The following is a 23,823-nucleotide window of genomic DNA, read 5'->3' as shown; positions in this document are numbered from 1 at the left end:
CTATGCTGACCTGGACCCCTTATCCTAATGCTGTTGGGAAAACCAATAAAGAACATGAATCACTCAATGTATGAGTCTGCAACCTTCAACAGGGAGCCCTTGGGCCACTCCACAGAACCTCATCCAGGGCTTGCAGAAGTCTAACTTGCTCAGTATACTGTTTTATTATTTGCATGCCATTTTAACAAAATGAGAGGATCAAAGCCCTGTTGCTGTTGGGGGAAAATTGCATATCTCAAGTAAGTGAAAACTTCTCTCATTAAAAAATATTATGTGTGTGTGCATGTATAGCACAGCATACCTGTAGAGACCAGAGGACAACCTACCAGAGTTGGTTCTCTCCTGTCATGTAGGGTCCCAGGGAATGAACGCAGACCATCAGAGTCTTCTCACAGGCCCATATTTTAAAGCTCTCTCTGATTAATTTTAGGAGTGCTGGACTACATGTATGAATGTGTACCTCATGTGTGCCTTATACCACAGAGCTGAGAGATCAAGAGCCTATCAGATCCTTTGAAACTGGAGTTATGGTTGTGAGCCACCACGTGGGTGCTGAGAACTGAACCTAGGTCCACTGCAGGAGTAACAAGAGCTCTTAACTTCTGAGTCCTCTCTCTAGCCCCACTTTCTATATTTTTTAAAAAAATCCTTTTGTAAATCAGTTTTTTCATGAAGAGTTTAAGGCAGTCCAATGCTTGATAGTTTTGTTTTTTTTTTTCTCCTTTTGGTTGTTTGAGACCGGGTTTCTCTGTGTAACCTTAGCTGTCCTAGAACATGCTCTGTAGACCAGGTTGGCCTCGAACTCAGAGATCCACCTGCCATCTGCCTCTTGAGTTCTGGGACTAAAGGAGTGTGCTACCACCACCAGCTGCTTGATAGTCTTAAATGATAAAAATAATGGTAACTTCAGTTTTAATGAAGTTACAGTAAGGATATGTCTTTATTTGTTTACTTGTTTATTTATTTTGGTTGTTGGAGACAGGGTTTCTCTGTGGCTTTGGAGGCTGTCCTGGAACTAGCTCTTGTAGACCAGGCCAGTCTCGAACTCACAGACATCTGCCTGCCTCTGCCTCCTGAGTGCTGGGATTAAAGGCGTGCACCACCACTGCCTGGCAGGATATGTCCTTTCATTAATCATGTTTTTGTTATGACTGCTTCCTCACATGCCTATTATATGAGGTGAAAAGACCCTAAGAGCCAGAGAGGAGCGGACAGGAGCAACAGTGTCTTCTGGACACCACAGGGCGGTTGCACTCAACTTAGAGCAGCTACATTTGCCTGCATAAGGAAGACTAATCAGCATTCTAGCTGAGATGCTACGGACAGCTAACTTCATTTGTATGTGTGTGGGGAGGTCAGTTATCTTCAAGTACATGGCTCCATATCACCTATAATCTATGGATGGTCCCACATCCAGAAGTACATGGACACAAATTAGAGTTAACGGGTCATTAAATTAAAAAATAAAAGGACATAAAGTTGAGGGGAACAGAGAGGTTGAACTGGGAAGGAGAAGAACTGGGTGAGTATGAACAAAACACACTGCATCAATTTCTCAATAAAAACATTTATTGAAAAAGATTCAAGTACATCCCATAAATGTAAACAAACACATGAATGTGGTGACCCTTACAATGACTGACAGAGCTGACAGGAATTGAGTGATGCTTATAAATTCAAAGACTTTGCATCTATTACTTTGTAATTCAACTCTTACTAAAACTCCAGACACACATATACAGGCATATAAGAAAAATGTCAAACTAATACCACAGCTAGTAGGCACATGTCAACTGAACCATGTCTTTCCCTTTATGGAAACTTAGTTGAGGTATACACTTCACAGGACTCGAGTGAGTTGGTTTTATTTCTAAAGCATAATAAGGAGTTGATATGGACATGTTTAGCTCTTTTAGGTGATAGCCTGGTGGAGCTATCTGCTAGTAGTCGAGGAATGTAGAGTAATGTGGATTTCTAGGGAAGGTAGGGCAGATATGTTAAGTGACTAGGGAAGCAAGTGCACAGATATGTCATCTGAGGCAAACACCCACAGATTCCAAGTGACCAGTGAGATGCAAGGTAAAAGAAAGAAAGAAAGAAAGAAAGAAAGAAAGAAAGAAAGAAGAAGAAATCACACCAAATTTGTGATTTCATTTATTTATTTTTTATTTTGAGGCAGAGTCTCATTATGTCACTCTGGCAGTTCTGGAATTCACTGTGTAGACCAGGTTGGGCTTGAGCTCACAGAGATCCACTTGCCTCTTGAATGCTAAGATTAAAAGTATGTGCTACAAATGCCCAGGCAATTACGAATTTATTTTTTAAATTTTTGTAACTTTTTAAAAAGCCAAAATCTCCAGTCCAGCCTTGATGGGGAAGTGCTTCTGGGTATGTGTTTGTCTTACTGGATGATAAATAAAGTACTGTTTGGCCAATGAGGCAGCAAGTTAGGCAGGACTAGGAGTCAAGGAGGATTCTGGGAAATGTAGTAAAGAAGTGGTGATCGGTAGGAAGTGACATAGCAGGGAGACTCATATATAAACAAGTGCAAGAAGAAGCGGGCCCCTTCTCTCTTCCTCCAGAGTCACCATGTGATCCTGGGATGAGGACGTCAGTGGAAGGCATCCTAAATAAGATAAGTCTTACAAAATATATAGGTTTATGATAATTAAGACTGAGCTAACAGATGAGAAATCCTAGTCATTGGCCAAGCAGCATTTGTACCTTATAGAAGTCTCTGTGTATTATTTGGGGCCCTAACGGAGTGAGCGGAACTCAAGCGGGTGTCAGAAAGATTTATTGTAACACAGCCTGGCCTCAATCTCCCCATGAAGATGATGATGGCCCTGAATTTCAAAGCTGACTGCCTCTAGTTCCCAAGTGTTGGAATTACAAGTATGAACCACCACATCTGGGGACCAAGCCCAGGACCTCCTCATGCACACTAAGCATGTACGTCACCAACCCTCCCCAACTCTTCAGTGCCTTCTGCACTTAGATCACAGACTTTGGTTTCTATACAGCAGTGAAGACACCCGGTTGCAAGAACTAAAGAATGAAGCCTTACTTCAGGTTTCCACTCCAACATGTAAAGATCTTGAAAGTCATCATTTCTCATCTCACAGGAAGACTGAAAACTACTTTTCTTTTCAGTTCCATCATACAATTGAGATCACAGGGCAAACAAGTACCCTGAAAATTGGAGATGCCAGAGAGAAGAGATCACAGTTTACAGAGAACTGACACTGGATCCAATCAGGGGTCAGAAAACATAAATGATAATTGGCTAGTACTGAAGAATAAGCACAGGCTCAGATTAAAAGATAAAACTTTCTGGGAGCCAGCTCATTTTACCTCCATAAGCCCACCAGGTGGACGGAACGTAACTGTTCTGAAGTACACCTGGAAAATCATCCTGCTCTCCTTAGCTAGCACCAATCCTTACAGAATCCTATTTCACCAGAGGAGTTTGCCAAGGCCTAACAGACACAGGGAGAGGAAATAACCTAACTACAGCCCCACAGTCATCTTGCCTCACCAAATGAAGAAAAAAAGAGCTGAAAAACAAATATGGTGGCACACAGTTGGAATTTCTGCATTTGAGAATGGGAGGCAGGAAGACCACACTTCAGGAACAAGAGCCCAGTAGGAGACCAACACTCATAAGCAGTCTCTTTCCCAGGGCGTCTTACACAACAGTAGGGCTTCTGTAATACAAAGAAGAATAAAACAACTCCAAGGCTCACACATTTTAGTGAGCCTCTAATGTAAACCTAAACACACACACACACACACACACACACACACACACACACACACACACACGCGCGCATGCAGAGAGACAGAGACAGAGAGAGAGAGAGAGAGAGAGAGAGAGAGAGAGAGAGAGAGAGAGAGATATCAAAACTAGGACACTAGAGGACACTCAAGCCTTAATCATTTAACACCTTCAGCAAAGAGTAAATACAGCTTAATTACTAATCATACAAATTCAATATGATACATCTCACTCTCAACAACAAAATATGTAGGGCATATTGAAAGGCAAGAGTAAGTGTGAAGAGGTAAGTAAAACAACAGAGTCAGACTCAGATGTGGCAGATATTTTGGAATTGTCAAAACTATGAATTTAAAATAATGGATATGCTTAGGGTTCTAATGGAACAAGTGGATAACATGCAAGAACAGATGAGTAACATGTTACGTAAGAGACCCTCTAGTTGCCCCTCACTGCCAGAAATGAGAGCAGGCCTCCCAGCGGTCTGGGGGTTAGGACGAAGTACTGACAGGCTCTGTTGTGACCACCTGAGCATAGCCTCCCTCGTGCACAGTTCTCTCTCTCTCTCTGGGACCCTCAGTAGAATAAAGCCTGCTGCATCAGGCCTTGCTGCTGTAGGGTAAGTTTACTGTCCTACCTAATGCTGCATCTGTAGCTTATAGGCCAGAACAAGCTAGATCCCTCCTTATGGGGCCTGTCTACCCATAAGGAAACCCCCAGGAGTCAGAAACCACTTTGCCTTGGGGATTTGAGAGCTAGTTTTTCAGGACTCATGTCATATTATACATGACAACCATCTCTTCTAAAGTCCCTTTCTGGGATTCTGAAGCGAATACTCTGTTTCTCCTTCAAGGTCCTGCCATGCTACCTACCTGTATGATGCTCTAGGTCCTCTAAGATCTCCTGTGACAAGAACCAATCATGCCGGCTTTCACATATGCCCAGCCAACTCAATGGTAGTGAGGCTCTAAACCAGCTCATTCTGAAGGGTAATCTCATGGCAGCTCCTTGCCATGCACCTGCCTCTCTTTTTAAGTTGTAACAGTAAACAGATGAATACTCAAAGAACAAATTAAATAACAAAATGAGAACATGTAAAGAATCAGAATAAAACAACTGGGTAGAGAAAGGGTTGTCTTCAGCACAACGGGTGATTTGTCTAGATCTGTGATGCTAATAGGAAGATTGCAAAATGGGGAAAAAAAAATGGGCAGGAGAGATGGCTCAGAGATTAAGAGCACTGACTGTTCTTCCAGAGGTCCTGAGTTCAATTCCCAGCAACCATATGGTGGCTCACAACCATCTGTAATAAGATATGGTGCCCTCTTCTGGCATATATGGAGGCAGAATGTTGTATACATAATAAATAAATGAATCTTTTTTTAAAAAAGTGAAAAAACCAAGTGAAAAAATGGTAAATCCCTCAAGAGGGTGTTTTATACAATCAGAAATAAATTCTGAAGATGAGAAATAATGAATTACAGCAATAACTAAGTTTGAAAGGTTGTTTTAATCAGGTAACATGTAACTCACATCTCAAATCTTATCCTGTCCTTAGCTATTCATCTATTTTGAATGCCATTACTTAAATTCCCAAGGAGGGCTAACATTTTCAGCTACTCTGAGAGTGCAAACTAATACCTTACACTGAACATTCTAGAAAAACTAATTAACAGATTAAACCTCAGTGACTGTGGCGAGGTTGGAATGTTGCAGGTCCAGAGTCTGACTACAATTTACCCGGCTTACTGTTAGCCCCAAATTGCCTTTTCTTGCCTACCTCTGTGTCTGACCTAATATCCTTTTGATTATTAAGTGAAACCCTTTGTAATGCATTAACAGACTACTGATTTCCACCAACCAAAAGGCCTTAAGAATGTTATCAGACAGTATCCGAGGTCTATAACAGATACTTCCTCACTTTGCTGAAACCACTGTCTGCCATTTCAACCAATGTACGTGGAAACTGCATTGATTTATGATTTTGTTGCTTCTACAAAATTTCATGAGGCATTTACCACATTGGGGCACGGTGTTTGGGAAAACCTGAATTTGTGTTCCTGGGCAATGGTCACCCACATTAAGATCCAGAATAAACCATTTCTTATCCCCTTTGAAATGAAAGTCATAGTTATTTTTGTGTTTGTTTCGAATTAACAAGTGTTATATCATTTTGTTTTAAGTTACATAATTTAATTTCACTTTAACATTTCTATAAAGCCAAAAAAGAAACTGGGCAAGAAAACCCAGCAACCAGCTACTGATGTGTCTTTACTCCTTTGTTCATTTAACAAATGTATTAAAAGACATTCTTCGCTCTAGGTAATAAGAGTCTTCAGCAGTGCACAAAAATAAAAATCTTTATGCCCATGGGGATAGACTTTTTATGAAACATACAGCAAGGGTGAGCAAATTCCCAGAGTCAGAAATGGGAATACGGTGTTCCTGGTGTATGTGTGGGGTGGTGGTGGAGGTGGGAAGGTGGAGGGGTGTTACTGTAATACTGGAGTGGCAGTATCCAAAACCAGATCCTGTGGGGGCTTGGAAGAACGGGAGCACTTCCTCAGAGGGAAAGGGAAAAGCTTAGGGACACTTTTGGACAAATCTACAATGACTACCACACAAAGCTGTTGACCACTCAGCTGGCCATTGCAATGCATAAAAGACATCGATGAACGTGCTAGGTTTGGATAGCACAGCTACTTCAAAAAGTAAAAGTGGCCCTCATTACATAGCAGTATGAGGAACTACAAGGATTGCACTTTCCTGAAATGGGAATGACTGTATGCTGGAAACAAAGGAGGAGTACAATGCAACGTTGAAGATGAATTTTGAGAAGTCTATTAATTTCTAAGTGTTGCTGCTTTGTTTTTCAGTTTTCTAGAGAGGGATCTTGAAGAGAGATGAAAACTTTTGAGTCATGAGTATATACGACTTTGAAAGGAACAGGGCAGTAAGGAAGAGAACCTGACCCCACAACATATATTTAGGTAAGGGACAGATGGGTAGATTGGTAAAGTATAAATAAGCCTTTAATCCCAGCACTTTTAATCCAGATCCATGCCAGCCAGGGCTACACAGTGAGAACCTATCTCTAAATATACACAGACATTCATAAAAATAAAAGAAGAAAACTAGCCATGGACCTAATGAAGACTGGGGAATGGGTGATGTTCCAGGAACTAATTGAAGCATTTCAAAACTCAGTAAGTGGTCACTCAGATCAAAACTGGTTATGGGTTAGTTAACAACAAAAGTGTAAACTGACTGCTGTTAGCTATCAGAGAGCTTTTTTTGGTGAAGGGGAAGGATGGCCTAAAGGCTGAGTACTACAATCAAGGGCGAATACAAGGTTCTCTCCCAGGAACTTTCAGTAAGTTCAAACGGCCAAGAACTGAGCAAAGGACTGAAGAAAATATGTGACTGGTTTGAGAAGACAGCAAAATGACTGAAACGTGCGAACATGAATTGGGGAATTTTCGGGGACACTCAAGGAATCACTTTCAAGTTCTACGCCTCACGAGTCCACGTATCTTTGTATTTTTCTTCTGGTCTGTGCTTTTTTTTTCTGGCCTAGCAGAATGTTGTAAGAAGTTAAGAGTCTTAAGGCAAGCTTGGAAAAAAAAATCCTCTGCTAGAGAACATGTTAAAATTAGCTTTGGTTGCTCAGAGAAACCAAGGAGTCCGGAGCACAGCAAGAAGGTTTGAAGTTGAAAGACCAAAGGAAAGGACACAAGCAAAATGCACTTGGAAGCAACAGGAGGCAGGGGGTCGAGCACCGCAGAAGAGGTTCTATGAGATCGAATACGCCGGGAACCCCTTTCCAAACCGAGGGGCTGTCTCCGGGATCTAGAGGAATGGACCACGGATCTAGTGCGGAACTTACGTGTTAAAGATGGCCTGCTTGCGGGTGCCCGTCGGAGAGCCGAACATGGTGGCGGCCCGCAGACTAGGGTTCGGCGCCCCTTCTCTAGCGGCTCTGCGGTGCCCGGACCCCAACCGCCGGCGGCAGCGGCTTGGGAATGTTTGCCGGGCGTCATGGCGACCGAGGAGCCCCGCTCAAGAAGCGGCCGCGCGGTTGGCTGGCCGCTCGGGGTGGAGGAGGAGGGCGGAGGCGGAGGGGAGGGCAGAGGGTTGGTGGAGCTGGAGGAAGCTCGGGCGACGACTCGGAGGAGGCGGGCGGCCCAGGCCCTAGGCCCCTCCCAGGCTGCGAGTCTCCCGGCTGCAGGCGGATGGATGGGGCGTCTTCAGGCGGCGGCGGCAGCAGCGGAGGCGGCGGCAGCGGCGGTGGCTGTAAGTGCAGCCTCCACAAACCATCTTCCCCATCCTTCAGTCGGGAACCAAGGTTCCAGAACCGCCCGCAGTCCCCTATCCCCACTTCCCCTCCCCCACGGCAGAGTGCCGCCCGGAAGACCCTTGACTTCCGGGGCGGGGCTGCCCGAGTGTGCGGGGTGGGCTGGCTCGGAGGCACTGCCGTCCCGTGCTCCTGCGCACGCGCAGCTACCGCCCCTCCCCTGCCCGGTCTTTCGGGCTTCGCGGTGGCGGCGGCGCAAGTCTTCGCTACTTCCGCGGCACGCCGGGACTACGCTGCGGAGTGAGTTCGCCGGGCGGGCAGGCCAGCCTCCGCCCTTTTCGGTCGGCCCTCGCTCCGCGGCAGGGGTGTGGCTTCCTGGCCACTCCCCCGTGGCTCCACCTCTGTGCCCCTGATTTTCTCCAGCTGTCCCAGCCAGTCGCGCGGGCTATCTGGCAGAGCATCTCTTGAGGTGGTGGGCTCTACCCGGTCAACCTGCCATTGTCGGAGGGAGCTGCGGGGCGAGAGACTCTAGAAGGCATTGCAGGGAGCGAGCTGCTCCTGGTGCCTGTCTCCCTCCGAGTGGCCTTATTCTTTTATCTTGTAATGTAGAGGCTCCTGGCCTGGTGCCCATCTCTGGTCCTTGCATGCTGTGTGACCTTGGGCAAGTCACTCCCCCCCCCCCCCCCCGGGCTTCAGTTTTCTTACATTAAACCTCCTCAATCTTTGTAATTTTACAGAAGGCAATGATAAGACTGGCTAGGCTTCTGAGGCCGCTTAACTGATATGACCCGAAATTGACTAAATCTTTCTTAAATCTTGGGTGAGATACGGAAACCTAATTATTGGGCTCCTTTTTAATCTTTAGCATGCTCACAAATTGCAGGAGTCATTTTTTTGTGTGTGCCTGTGGCTTTTTTTTTTTTTTTTTTCTGAAATGGCCATGGGGCGGTTGACTTAGTCCTCAGGCATCTTTTTGAAAATGTGAGACTGAGTGAGCTTGTGGTAACACTGTTTCTGTCTAGTCCCTACTGAGGCTTTCTTTCCTTTAATCCAGATGGTGTGGTGGCTCGATTCTCCCAGTGCCTGGCTGAGTTTCGGACGTGGTTAAGAACCAACTGGTTGAGGTTCAATGCAGACAAGACGGATGTGATGCTGGTAGGCAGGGGCAAAATTGGAGATGAAGGGAGGGCAAATGCAAACTCCCTCATGGAATAGAAGCATGACTACTGTCTGTTCTAGTGTTGTAGGACTGCTAATAGCCAACCCTTTTAAGATATTGGGTGAGATAAGAATAACATCAGCAACATTAGAATTCTAAACACAAGTTTGCAACATAAGGATAAAATGGGGCCGCTGAATGAAATTGTAGGGGAAAAAATTATGAAAGGAGCACAAACCGTTCTTTGAAGAGCCAGATTTCTCTCTGTCTTTTAGGATGGCATTAATAAAAGAACTAACGAAAAGATAATTATTGTTGCATAGTTGTGGAGCCTCCAGATGTAATGTGCTGCTGTGCTTTGCAAACTGCATTCTGACTACTAAAGTCAAGATAAATTCAATCTGTCTCAGATGGCATTCGAGAAAAATTTTGTTTGTAGGTATTTTGACAGTGCAGGCTGTCATTCCTAAATAAAAGTTTTAGGAAATAGTTCAGAAAATAGTCTCCAAAGAGGACTCATGGACTTGGAGAATTTTAAGATCTTAGTCATGCTGTGTTCATCTGTATCAGTCAGAATTGTTACATATATTTTCTTGGTGTGCTTTGAGAGGTACCCATCGAGTTGCACAAACAGATGGGTCTATATAACAGATATAGTACTAGTTTTTGAGCCAGGTATTGGTGATGAATAAAAGGTGATACATCATAGGGTAAATGTAAGTTGTCAAAGTAGGTTTTGTTGATTGAGGTACTGATTGAAGTATAATGGTGAACCTAAGTATATTTGTTAGCAAGTAAATATCTCTGGAGAGTATGTGTGTATTTGTGAATGCCTTCATGCTGGGCAACAGGCATGCACTCATACATATGCCCCTTATAGCTACTACAAGTTGGTCAATAACTTTTTCTTATAGTATTGGAGTATGAACCAAGGGCCTCGCATGCTAGCGAAGTATTTTACCACTGAGCTATCACCCCCTGCCCTCGTTTAATTTTTGTATGGAGAATTCAGTAATTGGCATTAAAAAATACATTACCAGATAGAATAGTTATAAGTAGCTTAACGTGGTAAAAGTTAATGTTAATTTTCCTCAAAATAAGGAGGCTTTTTAGGTTTATTTAGGCCTTATATAGTGGTCTTTTGTTTATTTTGAGATAGAAAAAAACCTTGCATAAGAGTTGGAATCAGTTACATTTTTTTTTTTAATGTTAACTTAAACAGTTTAGTGTAGAATTCTAAACACAGTTACCACTTTGGATGTCACATTAATAAATTCTAATGATTTTGATCAGGTTATTGGTGAATTTTCTATGCATTTTACTTTGTCATGTCCTGCTTTCAGATACATGTTTTTAGCCCAAGTATAAATTTTGACAGTTTGCATTTGAGTACAAAGAAGTTGTTTTGTGAATTTATAGAGTGCTGAAGAACTAGGGATGATAGGTGAAAGTGAGGAAGCAGCTTCTGGCTTTTAAGACAGGGAATAATGAGCCAAGCACTTGAACTGTTTTTGAAAAGAGCAGCCTCTTCAAGAGGTACAGTGAGTCTCTGCAAATCTGTAAACACAGGCGGAAAAGCTTGGAAGTAGGAACTCCCTGGCAGATCCTGCTTCTGACAGAGGACAACAAGGCCCTATGCAACAGGAATATATGAGTAGTGAGTTCTTATACATCTGACACCAAAGGGGTAAGGAAGGGTTCTCAGAAATACTTAGCTCTCTTGAAGGTGGCTTCTAAGTTCTGAACAATTGGATTGCCAAGAGGACAAGTATATTGAGTTCAGTAGTAATGTGTGGTGTATTCCTACAGTATTAGAGTCATTTCTCCTTATCTGCAGAATGTTTAGAAAACACTGCACCTCAGTTTATATTTCCAAAGAATAATGCCATTTAAAGTTAACAATATTGATTGGCAATGTCAGTTAAGTTAAAGATGATTCACAGTAAGAAGTGCCTATCCAGAATGTTGCAGACTTGATTGTCTGACTTTGAGGACTCACTTCATAGCTCAAGGAATCTGAGTCTGTTCTTTGCTACCATTGGGATTTTTGTTGGTGTTTTAACTGAAGAACCAAAGACTCAAGGAACTAAACCAAGTTACACCTTTGTATTAAATATCAACAATATTTCAGTTTTCCTTTTAGTGGCCAGCTAAAATCCATATATATTAACCTTTCATATTTTAGTGCAAAGTCCTCCATTACAATGGTATAGCTACCTTTGTTATTTTTTACCTGTGCCCACCTCTGGCCCACTCATGTTCATTGTTCTTTGCCTTTGGCTTTTTTTTCATCTAGTGAGAACTCTTTGGATAGGAACTGACACTCTAAAAAAGTTCAAAGTAGTGCCTTAATTTAATAAAACTATATACCTGTGCTAAAATATTTACTTCCCTCCAGGAATTTGTGGGGTGGGGGAGGAAGCTTATAATCTTTAAGATAAAGTGAAAATACTGTACAGTGCAGTTAATGGTAAGAATTGTTTGTAGATTTGGGAACCTTAAAGTTTTCCTTTCTCTTCTTTCCCTTGCTTTTCTTTCAGTAGAAAATGTGCATCAGATGTTTATGTTTAATTGGTTTACAGACTGTCTCTGGATTCTTTTCCTGTCAAATTACAAGGTAATGTCCTTTCACTTAGCAGATACTTAATATACCTGTAAATGCAGTTTATTCATGCACAAATTGTTATTGGGCTTAAGACTTTCAGGTTCATGTTCAGTGTTTAGAAATGGGAAAAGGCTTGACGGGATCTAGAATTCTAAGGAAATAGAAATAATTTAAGAAATCAACACCCCCCTTATTGCATTAGAAGTATGAAGTTTAAGAAAGTTACATGTGTACACATTTGCACAATGTATTATTAATCATGGTATATTATTTATAAGTAATGAGTATCATTTAACTGATGATTTTGGTAGTCATTTTGAAACTTCATTAAGAAGAATCCTTAACAATGTAAGAAAAAAGCTGGTCTTTTGAAAAAAGCTTTTTAACCTTCTGGTTTAGCAAAATATCTTACTGCCCATTTTAATATCAGCCTTAAATCTATTTTAGTCACCATGTACTTTAGGAAATTGGAATAAATCATTGGCCCTGGCCATCATCAGTATGTACCTCAAGGCCAGTTAGCAACCGTACACCAGTGCATTAAAACAATCTTTCTACTTGCAGGTATTTTAGGCATTGCAAATTAGTAGGCTCTGTCTCGGTGCAGTCAAATAGACATAATCATCGAAGAGCAGCTTTTCATTACATTTGAAACTTTCGTGTAGTTGTACAAAAATTCATCCGATGTAGAACTGTGTTGCTTGGTAGTGGCATCGCAAAAAAAAAAAAAAAAAAAAAAAAAAAAAAAAAAAAAAAAGTGAGGAAAAAGTGAGACTGGAGGATGCAGACTACCTAACATCCTCTCCTCTTCATCTTTGCGCTCTACCAGTTTTGGCAGCTGGGGTTTTCTTGTGGGGAATCGCCAAGGGAAGTATTTGTGAGATCGCGCTTCTTGTTGCTGCAGTGTCTGAGCAACATCTGTTTTCTAGCTAAAACACTTGAGAAGTGACAGGCATGTATCATAGAAGGTATTTTTCGCTTGCGTATTGAGTGCCCGGCGGGGTCCTCTTCCGGACCTCTGGCGCGCACTGCCCGGGTGCAGAGTGGAGAGCCTCTCGGGCCCGCCCCTCGCGCGCTCCCCGGGGACGGCGGCCGCGGGGCCGCGCGCGCCCTGCTTTGCGCGCGTCCGCCCGCCGGCCTCTCCCCTCCCGTCCCGCCGAGCGGGGCGCCGCGAGGGGGCGGAGCGGGGCGTGGTGGCGCGCTCGGGCGGCTCCTGCGCGTTCCCGCCGAGGCGGCGGCGGAGACGGCGGCGGGAGCCCCGCGGTCCAGGCGCACATCCGGGTTCTGGCCGCGACCCGCCGCGGCGATGTGACCCGGTGGCGCGGCCAACATGGCGGAGGTAAGAACGAGCGCCCCTCCCCGGCGGGGCCTCGGCGGAGGGCTGCGGGCGGGAGGCGCGGGCCGGGCCGGGCCGGGCCTGTGGCGCCGCTGCCCACCTGTTGTCCGGCCGGGCCGCCCGGCAGGACTCCACGGAACTTAGTTGGGCGGAGAGACTCCGTGGGACTTGAGGCAGTTGGGAGGCGGCTTCGGCGTGAGGAGCGGGCGAGGGCGCGGGTCCGGAAGCCGCCCGTGGCGCAACTTCGCCGGCCCGCGCGGCCCGCGGACTTCTCACTGCCTGCTCCCGCGAACTTTCTTTCCTCTCGAGGCCAGACGGCGCTGCGCCCGCCCGCGGCTGCTGACCTGGGGTCTTGGGGAGGTGGGGTAGAACAAGCTGACCCTCCTTTGATGACTTTAGTATAAGTGAGCAGGAAAAATTAACCTAGGCCCTATCCAGCTGCAAACTGGGGATTCTTCCCCAGGCAGAACCTCCAGGTTTCTACCTCTACCTCAACTGCTGTTTAAAAAAAAAAAAAAAAGCACAAAAAACTTCCAAATCAAAGTATTAAAGCTGCCTATTATTTACCCCTTTTCTTTTGTTTCTTTTGGCCCTCCGCTTTTTTTCTAGAGGATAGAACCCAAGGGTCTTGTACAAGACGGACAAGCGAGCAAGCAAGCGCCTTACCACCGAGCCACATCCCTTCCCAGCCTTAGCTTCATTTCTAGTAAACAAGTTCCCTTAGTTCGCTCTCAGATTGGTAGGCAGACAAGTTGGTTTAGGAATAATTAGACCTTAGAATGTGCTATATGAAATTTAGCATTGTGTCTGGTTTTAAGCCTTTAAACATGAGTTCTGTAGTTTACTTTAATTTTTATCCATGAATTTCGTTATTATCCCCCCCTACACACACACACATACACACAGTTCATAGTTTACATTGTTGGTTTTCTTTTTTTTCTTTTTTTTTCGAGTCATGTAAATACTTGATTAATAAGGCAGAAAGATTGCCAAACATTTCCATATTTTTATGTCAAAGGCACCCAAAAATAGATTGAGGAAGTAAGTGATTTTATTTACCACTTAACTCTCAGTTTTCAGCTCCTTCATTTGCTAAATGAAGTGGATATGCATAATATCCTTAAATCTTGGCATAAAGAAAGATAACATGGTAGGTCTTTCAGTACCAGTCAAGCTTCCTGAAGTAGTTTTTAGGGTGTTAACTTGTACTTCTGTTATAGAATTGCCTTTATATTTATGTCTTGGGTTTTTTGCTGTTAAAGAAGAGATTTTTATGGTAGTGTGACTGTTGACAGTATTGAAAGTACTGTTACTTACAGCAAAAATGCAAAATTACGTCTGCTCATAGTTCAAGGATGGCAAGACAGGAGTTTAGTGAACACGGTACTTTTATTTCACTGGCCTGAGTCTGTTCCTGAACTTCATTCCTGGTGAGGTCTGACTCCTGTGCTATAAAAGGAAGTGTAGTTGGATTTTCAGGTATCAATAACCTTCACTGGACTCCCACTTGCTGAAAACCCACTAGATATAGGTCACGGCCATACTTTGGCCTAAGGTTTATGTTGTGTAGTCATAACCCACAGCAAGTTATTGAAAGTAGCTTTGTATTCGTGTAAGAAAATATTGAAACTTAAATTTAAAGAAATCACACACAAAATGTTGACTTATAGCATAGTGCGAACATTATTTTGTTACCCTAGAATTTTTTTGTTTTAAAAGTTAAAGGAAAGAGGTGTGCTGAAACTGGCCATGTCTTTTATAGTTTAAGCCATTCTTCTTGGGTATTTCATTATGTGGAGATTGAATTCTTATGATTGGCAGAAACACCTGGATGATTCAATTTCAAGAACTTGACTTTGACTATTGTTTTCATTGCATCTGTTTAATGATCTGGTGTATAGTTTATATTCTTCCAGTGTTTGTAGGTTGTGCTTTGCTTTGCTGTGTAGGATAAAACCCAAGGGTCTCATGAACTTAGAGCAGTGAAGGAACTTTATGTGTCAATGAAAATATCCTATAATAGATGAAGTGGCAAGTGATTTTATAATTTTCCTTATATTTCCTCAATTCTTTAATAGTTGAGGTTTTTTTGTTTGGTTTTTTAAAAAGAACGGTAGTTTAGAAAAAATTGGTGGAGAGATGATTGGTTAAAGTGTTTTTACTTACCTCTGTATAGGTTTAATAGGGTTATTCCTCATACAGTAACAGTGCACATTCGGAAATACTGTGCTTTTGATAAAGCAAAGCTGAGGACTGTATGCATTTATCTGGTAAATATAGGGGGAATTGAAAATTACTGAAGAAGCATTGCCCCAGACAAAAATTTAAGTATTGTTTGTAGACTTATGTTGTTCTTTCCTACTTAAGAGAATGATCTGGACATTGTTTTTTTGTTTTTGTTTTTGTTTTTTTTTTTCAGAAAAATACTTGGTTTGTAACTGTAAATGGCATTAAATATGATTTGTAATATGTAGTAGTTTTTTGTTGTTGTTTTGTTTTTATACTGATCTGGTCATCTTCGTGAGTTTATACTAGGAAGTATATATTTGCTGGTTCTACACTTGTGGTCACGTTAAAACGTATTTCGTGTGCCCAGGATTAATATATGCTCCTCTTCTTAGTTCTTTTTGGTAATATTTCCCAGTGCTTATTATCCCTTAAAATTACCGTATTACTAAAGGAGGCTCTCCTAGTTATACTAAAAGGGAGGAAATTACAGAGTAGTCACAGTTTTACCAAGTCAGAGACGAAAAAAATAAGGGTAATGAATAGTTGATCCTTAGGGCTTTATAAGGAATGTGATACAGGGACCTTTGGGAACAAAGAATTTTGTCCTTTATCTCAGAGTATGTAAACATACAGGGATTCTTAAAGGAAAAAAAAAAAGCCATAGTACAATTTAAGATTTGTTTTTTCACCTGAGCCTTACTTCTGTAACAAAATACTTAAATGGACTTGCTTACTGTATTAGCTTAAGCTAAATATTTTCAATAATGATACATTTATTTACTGTTAATGTCCATCTGTCCATTTCTCTTTAAAAAAACATAATCCTTGTTGAGCATTATTTTAGTTTGCTTGGATTTTGGTTTGTTGTTTGTTTTTAAGGAAATTGGATTGTGTTCTGTTTCTCTTCCGTGTTAGTTTCCCCTCTTTCACAGCAGTGAATGTAAATTATAAATAATTCTCTATAGTGATGAGTTTTATTTCCTTGTCTGTTCCTCAAAGCTCTCCAAAATAGTCAGGAATTCCAGTGTTGCATGTAAGTTCTGAAATAATTTAATTTGGTGGAACTAAGAGTCAACACTCTTGATAACCTAGGTGGGAGAAATAAAAGGAGTTAATTTAAGGTAATGTTGATGAAGCTAATCAATTTCCCATATAATTTAGATGCATACACTGCCAGTATGTATGTCTGTGGAAATAACTATATAAAAATTTTTTGCTTGATGCTCAGATCAAACCTCGGCTGGTTTCAAAGGATTAACAAATGGTTTCAGAATTCATTGCAGGGACTAAACTGTTGCTTGGACTTTTCTGTGGCCATGTAATTGTTAAAGTGTGTGTGTATGTGTGTGAGAGACAGAGAGAGAGAGAGAGAGAGAGAGAGAGAGAGAGAGAGAGAGAGAGAGAGAGAGAGAGAGAGAGATTCTAAAGAGCACCACACAATAGCTTGAGATTGCCTTTTCCTGTAGTCATCATTTTAAAGAGTAAAGTGAGAAGACAATTTAAAACTTACCCACCTTTTAGCATTTTATTTAATTCATAAATAAATAGGTTTGAGGAACTTAAAAGAAATTTAAGGGTTTTCACCATAGAGAAAAATGAAACTGTTCAGCGTTTATGCACTTTGTCCTATATAACACAATTCATCTGTGTAACACAGACAAATCCCAAACCCAGACTTCTGTGTTCCTGCCATAATATCATTCTACCTTTGGAAATACTGCTGCTACAGTAAATTTCCTAATTTCAACTTCAAGTAGTCTGGAGAGTAACAGCATTTCTGAGAGTAGACAAGTTTAACTGATAAACATCTGTGTGGAAGAGAGTGGAACGGTAAGCCTTTGCCACAGTATGCCTCTAGTATGCATCCTAGAATAGGCTTTCCTGACTCTGTCTCAGACTGGTACTTCCTTTCCTTCATGAATCTGACTTAGCTTCTATCTTCCTAAGAAAGTGATGGCAACACCTAAAGAAATGGTGATAGAATTGGTTTGAGGGGGGGAATTCATTTTCTTTTCACTGAAGATCTAGTGAATCCTTTGAACACATTCATTTTTGTAAAAAAATAAATAAATAATAGTAATAGTCTATTTTTTTTATAGAGTTGGTCTTTGGCTCTTACAAATTGGGGTTCTTTGTTTTAGAAAAGTACAAAAAAATAATTGAACACAGTTGAGACACTGGGGTTAGAATAATGACCTTGCCATGGAATCACCAACTGTGGAGTGGGTTGGCATACAGGAACAGTTCAGCAGAGCTCCTGCTTTTATTTCAGCCCGTTTTTATCCTTTGATGTCCTTCTGCTTAGTTTTCTGTCCCACATAAACATGTACATACCAAAAATAAAACTGTAACTTTTTAAAATTATAATTAAGAAACAGTAAAAAGCACTAGTTGTTTTTTTTGTTTGTTTTTTTGTTGTTGTTGTTTTTTAAGGTTTTTGAGACAGGGTTTCTCTGTGTAGTCCTGGATGTCATGGTACTCAGTCTGTAGACCAGGCTGGCTTTGAACTCAGATCTGCCTGCCTCTGCCTCTCAAGTGCTAGGATTAAAAGTGCTAGAATTTTAGATTTTTTTTTTTGAAAAAAATTGAAGACTTATAATTCCACAAGATAATCCTCATTTTCTTTTTTAAAAAATAAATACAATAAGTAAAACAATTGAAAATTCCAGCAATACAGAAAAACATAAAATAGAAAAACCCTCTGCTTCTTGACTTATTTCCTGGATATAGCTATTATTATTGATTTTATTAAACTCCCAATACCTTTTTTAGTCTTCTTTTAGCTCAAACACATAATCTGTTTCATCATTATATTACAGACTCATGGTATTCTGTTGCTTAGAAGAACCATGTATCATTTTAAACTACATAAATAATGAATTTATAATTTTCACCCAACTCATCTCTTTAAACAAGCTATGGCAATAAATAATACACACACTTTGATACAAACTTATATGTGTGATAGGCTATGTTGATGTTGATAAAAGATCTCCTGAATGGTTGCATTATTCATATTTTTAGCAATAATGTGAGTCTTCCTCTTAATTTTTTCTGTATATGTACATAAAAATAGATATTGTTAAAAAAACGATTACTTATTTGTAGTTTCGTATTATCTTCTTTCCTCCTTCTAACTTACTGTAATATTAAAAGGTAAATGATCCAAGCTGTTTTGGAATAGATTGTTAAATCGTGACTAGTTCCTAAAGAAACATAACTGTTCAACAAGATAATCAGTTTGATTTTATATTTTAAGCATGCTTTGAGCTGGTAGAAAAGATTTTAGAAATAGTAACAAGGGAAAAGGGGGAGCAGAGTGGTTTGACTTTGGCTTGAGATGTAGAGGGTTCTGGAGTTACAGGCTTCCTCAGCTTTTTCTCCATCACCACCGTGTTTGCAGCAAGTAATCTTGATTTAATTGGTTGCAATTAAGTTTCAATAAACTAATCTCACCCTTTCCTCCTAAACCAGTAAAATTTTATTTGTGACATAAAGAACTAAAATATATAGACTCTTAGCATGTCCTGTCCCCCTCCAGCATGTGAACTCTATTTTCCATCAAGCCCAGCATTTCTTACAGAATATTAGCTCTCTTTGAGCAGTAAGAGAGATGTTCAGTGGAGTACCCTGTGCTTAACAATGCTGTCAGTCCTCTAAACACAGGCCCCTTAAGGAATAGAAAGTATTTGGGGCCTTTTTAGAACTTGAAGCTGGCAACTATTTGCTGATAATACTCATCGGTGTGGTGGTGTTATTTACTGCTGGTGAAAGATCTCTTATAAGGTGAAGTACACCGCTTCCATATTCAGTATCCTATTATTGATAATAGCTAATGCCGTTAAACCTTTTCTACTACTGGACAGTAGTAGTTCTTTTTAGTCATAAGACCCCCCCCTTTTAAGGCAGGGTCTCACTGTCTATTTCTGGCTCATCTGGAATGTACTGTGTAGACCAGACCTGCCTCAAATTCAATAAACTGCCTGCCTCTGCCTCCTGAGTGCTAGGATTAAAGGTGTGCCAATACAATTGATTGCAGAAAGCTTTTTCTTTTTTAATTAGAAGATATAAAACGTTGCAATGTTAAAAATAATTATGTTTAGGAACTGTTTCTCTTTGAGTCCTAATCCATAAGAAATTGTGGTTGTTGTTTATGCCATGTATATTTGTTTTAGACATTTACTTAAAAAGGAGTTCGATGAAGCTTTTCTGTAGTACTGATCAACTTGGCACCAAATGAAGTCATTGAATGATGTAATTGTCCAAAGGTTAGGCTTATAGTTGGAATTAGGATTTTAAGATGTTGATTTGCTGGATAATATGTGTGATGCCCACACCCATTTCACATCAAAACTGTATAGTTCTGCTTTTATGGTTATTATTTCCATGGCATCATGCTCTCCAGCTTCTCATCAGAGAAACCAAACTAAACAACCCTATTAACTGTTCTGGCATGGTAACTTTGAAATAATGCTGGTGTGATATAAGAGATGAATACATAATATGATCTGTACTGTTTGGGTTTGTTTGGTGGTGGTGGTGTTAGAAAAACCATGCTGAAGAGATGAACTGTTCTCTTACTAAAGTTAGAGGTAGAAATTGGACCCAAAAATGTGCCTCAAAAGAAGCCAGCATAGGTCACTACTGGAATCTGGAATGTCACAACACTGCCATGACGTAGGCAGGTTTCAAAATGGAACTTAAATACCTTGTAGAGATCTGTCTTAGATTCCCTGGCTCTTGAAAACTGAACACTTCTCCATTTTATTTTGTTAACTCTCAGGCCTGTTGTGTTTAGCAGAAGAAATATTCTTAATAGCATTTCTTTTACCAGTGACTACTTCCTTCTCACAACATCAATGGGTAGCTCTGGCTGAACTGGCATTTAAGTTCTCCCAAGTTACTGCATTTATCTAGAAGGAACTTATGTTTGAAGATGACTTGTTTATAATTATAAATTAACGAATTGAGATAAAACAACCCCACTGTCAAGTGGTAATATTAGTAAAAGTAGTTGCTGCCAATTTTCTTTATATTTTCCATTTAAGGTTGTTAATGAATGAGTGGTACAGAAATACCTGTAAGCACTACACTTGGGATGCTGAGGCAGGAGATTGTGAGATCAAAGCTGTCTGGATTTTAGAAAGGTCTTGTACTTCTAGAGGGTGAGGTGGGGATATAGCTATTGGTGGAACATTTGCCTGGATTCAGTCCCTAGTACCGTGGTCAGGGGAATATAGTTGTTTCTGCCTTGTGTTTCACTTTTTTTTTTTTTTTTTTTTGAGCTTTAGAATCCACTGACAGCAAACTTTGTGTATGGTTATTTCAATATAAGTAGGATGAAACCTTTTTCTGAAGATTTTTAAGTTCTAAAACCATACCTCTTAGCTCACTTGTATTTTTGTTTTTAAAATCAGAATTAATTTCATACTACTATTTTTGCTTCTAGACCCAAGAGTGTTTCGACTTTTTCTTTAGGTTCAAGCATAATGGAAGGGAAAGATCATTTGAAAATTTTTGTGTTAGACATTAAAACTTAGTGTAGTTTTTGGGTCTAGTCATTGAGTGCTTCTTAAAATGTTTATGAAGGTATACTATACAAAAATGCTAATTTGTTTTCTTTTCCCTTCAGCCATCTGTTGAGTCTTCAAGTCCAGGTAAGTATTTTTATGTGTTTTTATAATCCCATTTGACTATTTGTCCTGTTGGTTAACATAAAGGCTAGAGGAGCTAGACTGTCATCTGACTTGATTTTCTTCTGTGAATGCTTCTTTTTTTCTGGGGAAAAAGAAATGGATGAAATGTTTGACTGCCCCTGAAAGTACAGGTGAGGCTGCTGTGAGTTCCTCTTCCTAATTCTCTGGGTTCTTTCCCTCTCCACTTCTCTTTGTTGCTCTTTCCTCCTCCCTCTCCTCCACTCTTCTCAGTTGCTTTATGTATTTCTTATAGTTTAAAATTGTTATTTAATTGAAAGTGTATATGAAATAATGCTTTTGAAAAGGAATTAGTTACCTTTAAGATATTCAAAGACTTATATTTGATTAAAAAATGGTTAATGCATTTACCAATGAAGGGAATAGTAAAATAAGCCAACTACTCAGCACGGGTGTTGCATTGGAAACATAAAGAATTTATTCATAGATTTGAGTAGGATAGGTTGTATATACTCTTTAACTGTGTATCTAGGCTTGTTATATTCTCCCTTAAATACCACACACATTTTTTTTTTTTAACTTCTCAGGAGTCCTCTTAGGTGTGTTTTGTTTGAAAATATCTCACACATTGAATATTTAGCAAAGTTTAACATCATGTTGCTGAATTTTACATAATGAAGCAATAAACGTTTGTATTTAATTTTATATTGGAGGGATTCATTCTTTTTTGGGAGTGTGTTTTTTTCTTTTTTCTTCTTCCCTCCCCAGACAGTTTCTCTATGCAGCCCTAACTGTCTTGGAACTTTTATGTATTTAACATGAATAATCTTTTTTTTTAATGATCCAGCATGCTTTTCACGGTCATAAATTGTTATGTTCTAGAGGTAGGATTAAATTACTTTTAAATAACTTGAGTGTTGACTTTACATTTGCTTTTATCTTTATTTCAACTAAAGACAGTTTTTTGTATTTTCTGTAAGTCAAAGAGTAAAGTATATTGGTCTTTGACTTTTTTTTTTTAACTTTGTGGTTTAAAAATGAGTTCAGGATGGTTAGGAGTTAGAAGCAATGAGATCAGAAAAGTGTTATATCTGTATTGGTTGAGGGGGTATAGAACTATTTCCAGTATTTTTTTCTTTTAAAACCCCAGATACGAGTTTTGCTGAAAAAAGAAAATGGGTTCCCTTTGTTTATTCCTATAAGGTTGCAGATTTAGTAAGCTTCAGAGTTTCTTTCAAGGCATTCATCAATAAATATATAAATATCAGGGACTTTGGCAGAAGGAACATTTGTTGCTATGCACAATTATAGAGAGAGTTACTAAAGTTGATAGAATTAAGGATAGAGGCCTCACGTAAAAAAAAGGCTACTCTTCATAGCATCTGTACTTGGGAGTCAGTGCTGGCAGTGATAGTCACATAACTATGCTAAATGACTTGTCTATTGGCTCAGTCATCATCATCTGGAGTGCAGGCACAGTACAAAACCGTTATATGTGAGAGTTCTAGGAGAAGGGAAATATATTTATTTATTTATTTATTTTTGATTTTTTTGAGACAGGGTTTCTCTGTGTAGCTTTGGAGCCTATCCTGGGACTGGCATTGAACTCACAGAGAACCTCCTGCCTCTGCCTCCTGAGTGCTGGGATTAAAGGCATGGGCCACCAATGCCCAGCCAGAGGGAAAAATTTTAAGTGATTAAACTGGTATACATAATACATTGTAACCTAAAGTTATCTTTGTGCCTTTAAAAAGATGATCCAAAAGTAGATGACAAAGCAATGATTATCTTAACTCCCTAGCAAAATACTTAACCTGTACAAAGCAAAAGATGTTATTATTGAGCTTCCCCTCCAGGAAACTGTCCTAATAATGGGTCTAGCATCTGGCAGACAATAATAGGATAGTTAGTTGCTACTTGCAAATAAGATAGTAAGAACTCATATAAAATAAACATCAGTTTAAGACAAGAAAATAGAAAAAATTGCAAATTTATATGTGATATATATCTGGGAAAGGAGTTGAAATTAGAAAAGCAGCTCATCTACACTTTGGCATTTCGTGTAGTGGGGGGAGTAAGGTGACAGGTCTTCAAGTAGAACTGTCTGCAAATGATGACAAAAGATAAGAGATTTCAGGTAAGTAGTATGATCATGATTTGGTGCTGTGTACTAGTGAGTTTGGGAATGTTTAAGTGGATAACAGTATAACATTGAGTGGTAATATTTAGCATAATTATTTTTGGAAATATTTATACTAAATAAAAACTATGTTAAGTTTAAGTTAATAATGTCCAGAGAGAGAGGGTTGGTGATGTAATCTTTTTGTGTGTAAGGGTGTTTTACTTGTATGTGTATGTATAAGTACTGTGGATATGCCTAGCTCATGGAGTTCAGAAGAAAAATCCACTAGAACTTGAGTTAAAGATGGTTGTGAGCTACCAGGTGTTTGCTAGAAACTGAACCCAGACCCTCTGCAAGAGTAACAAGTCCTCTTAACTGCTGAGCCCTCTATCCGGTTCCAGTAATAGAGTTTTTAAAGCATCTTTCTGTCCACAAACATGAATAAAAGTGTAACATCATCTGTGAGACTTCATCACCGTTGACGGCTAAGTGTCTCAGTAGAAAGGTTTCAGGAAACTGAAAGGATGATAAAAACAAAACTTCAAGTTAATGGTTCTTATTTGTACTCTCATAGGAACCCTCGTGCCCAGTAGTTCTCAACTACTATTGTAATACCAATAAAACTAAGACAGTCTGTTATAAGAAA

General features: G+C 40.1%; 2 protein-coding genes across 18 annotated transcripts in view; one reads left to right on the top strand and one right to left on the bottom strand.

The window, feature by feature from the left end:
• Positions 1-7,930, bottom strand: part of Dnai4 (dynein axonemal intermediate chain 4) — a 71,981-nt gene extending 64,051 nt beyond the window's left edge. For all 4 annotated transcript variants that reach the window (XM_027402310.2, XM_035439742.1, XM_035439740.1 and 1 more), the window contains exon 1: positions 7,665-7,930. In XM_027402310.2, the coding sequence (XP_027258111.1) occupies positions 7,665-7,711 (47 nt within the window). In that variant the 5' untranslated portion in view covers positions 7,712-7,930. The remainder of the gene's footprint in view (positions 1-7,664) is intronic.
• A 9-nt stretch (positions 7,931-7,939) lies between these two features.
• Positions 7,940-23,823, top strand: part of Mier1 (MIER1 transcriptional regulator) — a 65,168-nt gene continuing 49,284 nt past the window's right edge. The window contains exons 1-5 of one of the 14 annotated variants that reach the window (XM_027402323.2): positions 7,940-8,071; positions 9,127-9,227; positions 11,775-11,848; positions 21,034-21,058; positions 21,192-21,228. In XM_027402323.2, the coding sequence (XP_027258124.1) occupies positions 8,011-8,071; positions 9,127-9,227; positions 11,775-11,848; positions 21,034-21,058; positions 21,192-21,228 (298 nt within the window). In that variant the 5' untranslated portion in view covers positions 7,940-8,010. Of the gene's footprint in view, positions 8,072-8,239; positions 8,373-8,411; positions 8,542-9,126; positions 9,228-11,771; positions 11,849-13,037; positions 13,176-21,033; positions 21,059-21,191; positions 21,229-23,823 lie in introns of those variants that run through there. The other 13 variants (XM_027402315.2, XM_027402313.2, XM_027402319.2 and 10 more) reach the window with 13 other exon arrangements.

The sequence above is a fragment of the Cricetulus griseus genome, chromosome 2, assembly GCF_003668045.3.
Source record: "Cricetulus griseus strain 17A/GY chromosome 2, alternate assembly CriGri-PICRH-1.0, whole genome shotgun sequence".
Taxonomy (NCBI): domain Eukaryota; kingdom Metazoa; phylum Chordata; class Mammalia; order Rodentia; family Cricetidae; genus Cricetulus; species Cricetulus griseus.
The sequence above is the reverse complement of the archived record's forward strand: the minus strand, read 5'-3'. Positions and strand labels throughout refer to the sequence as shown.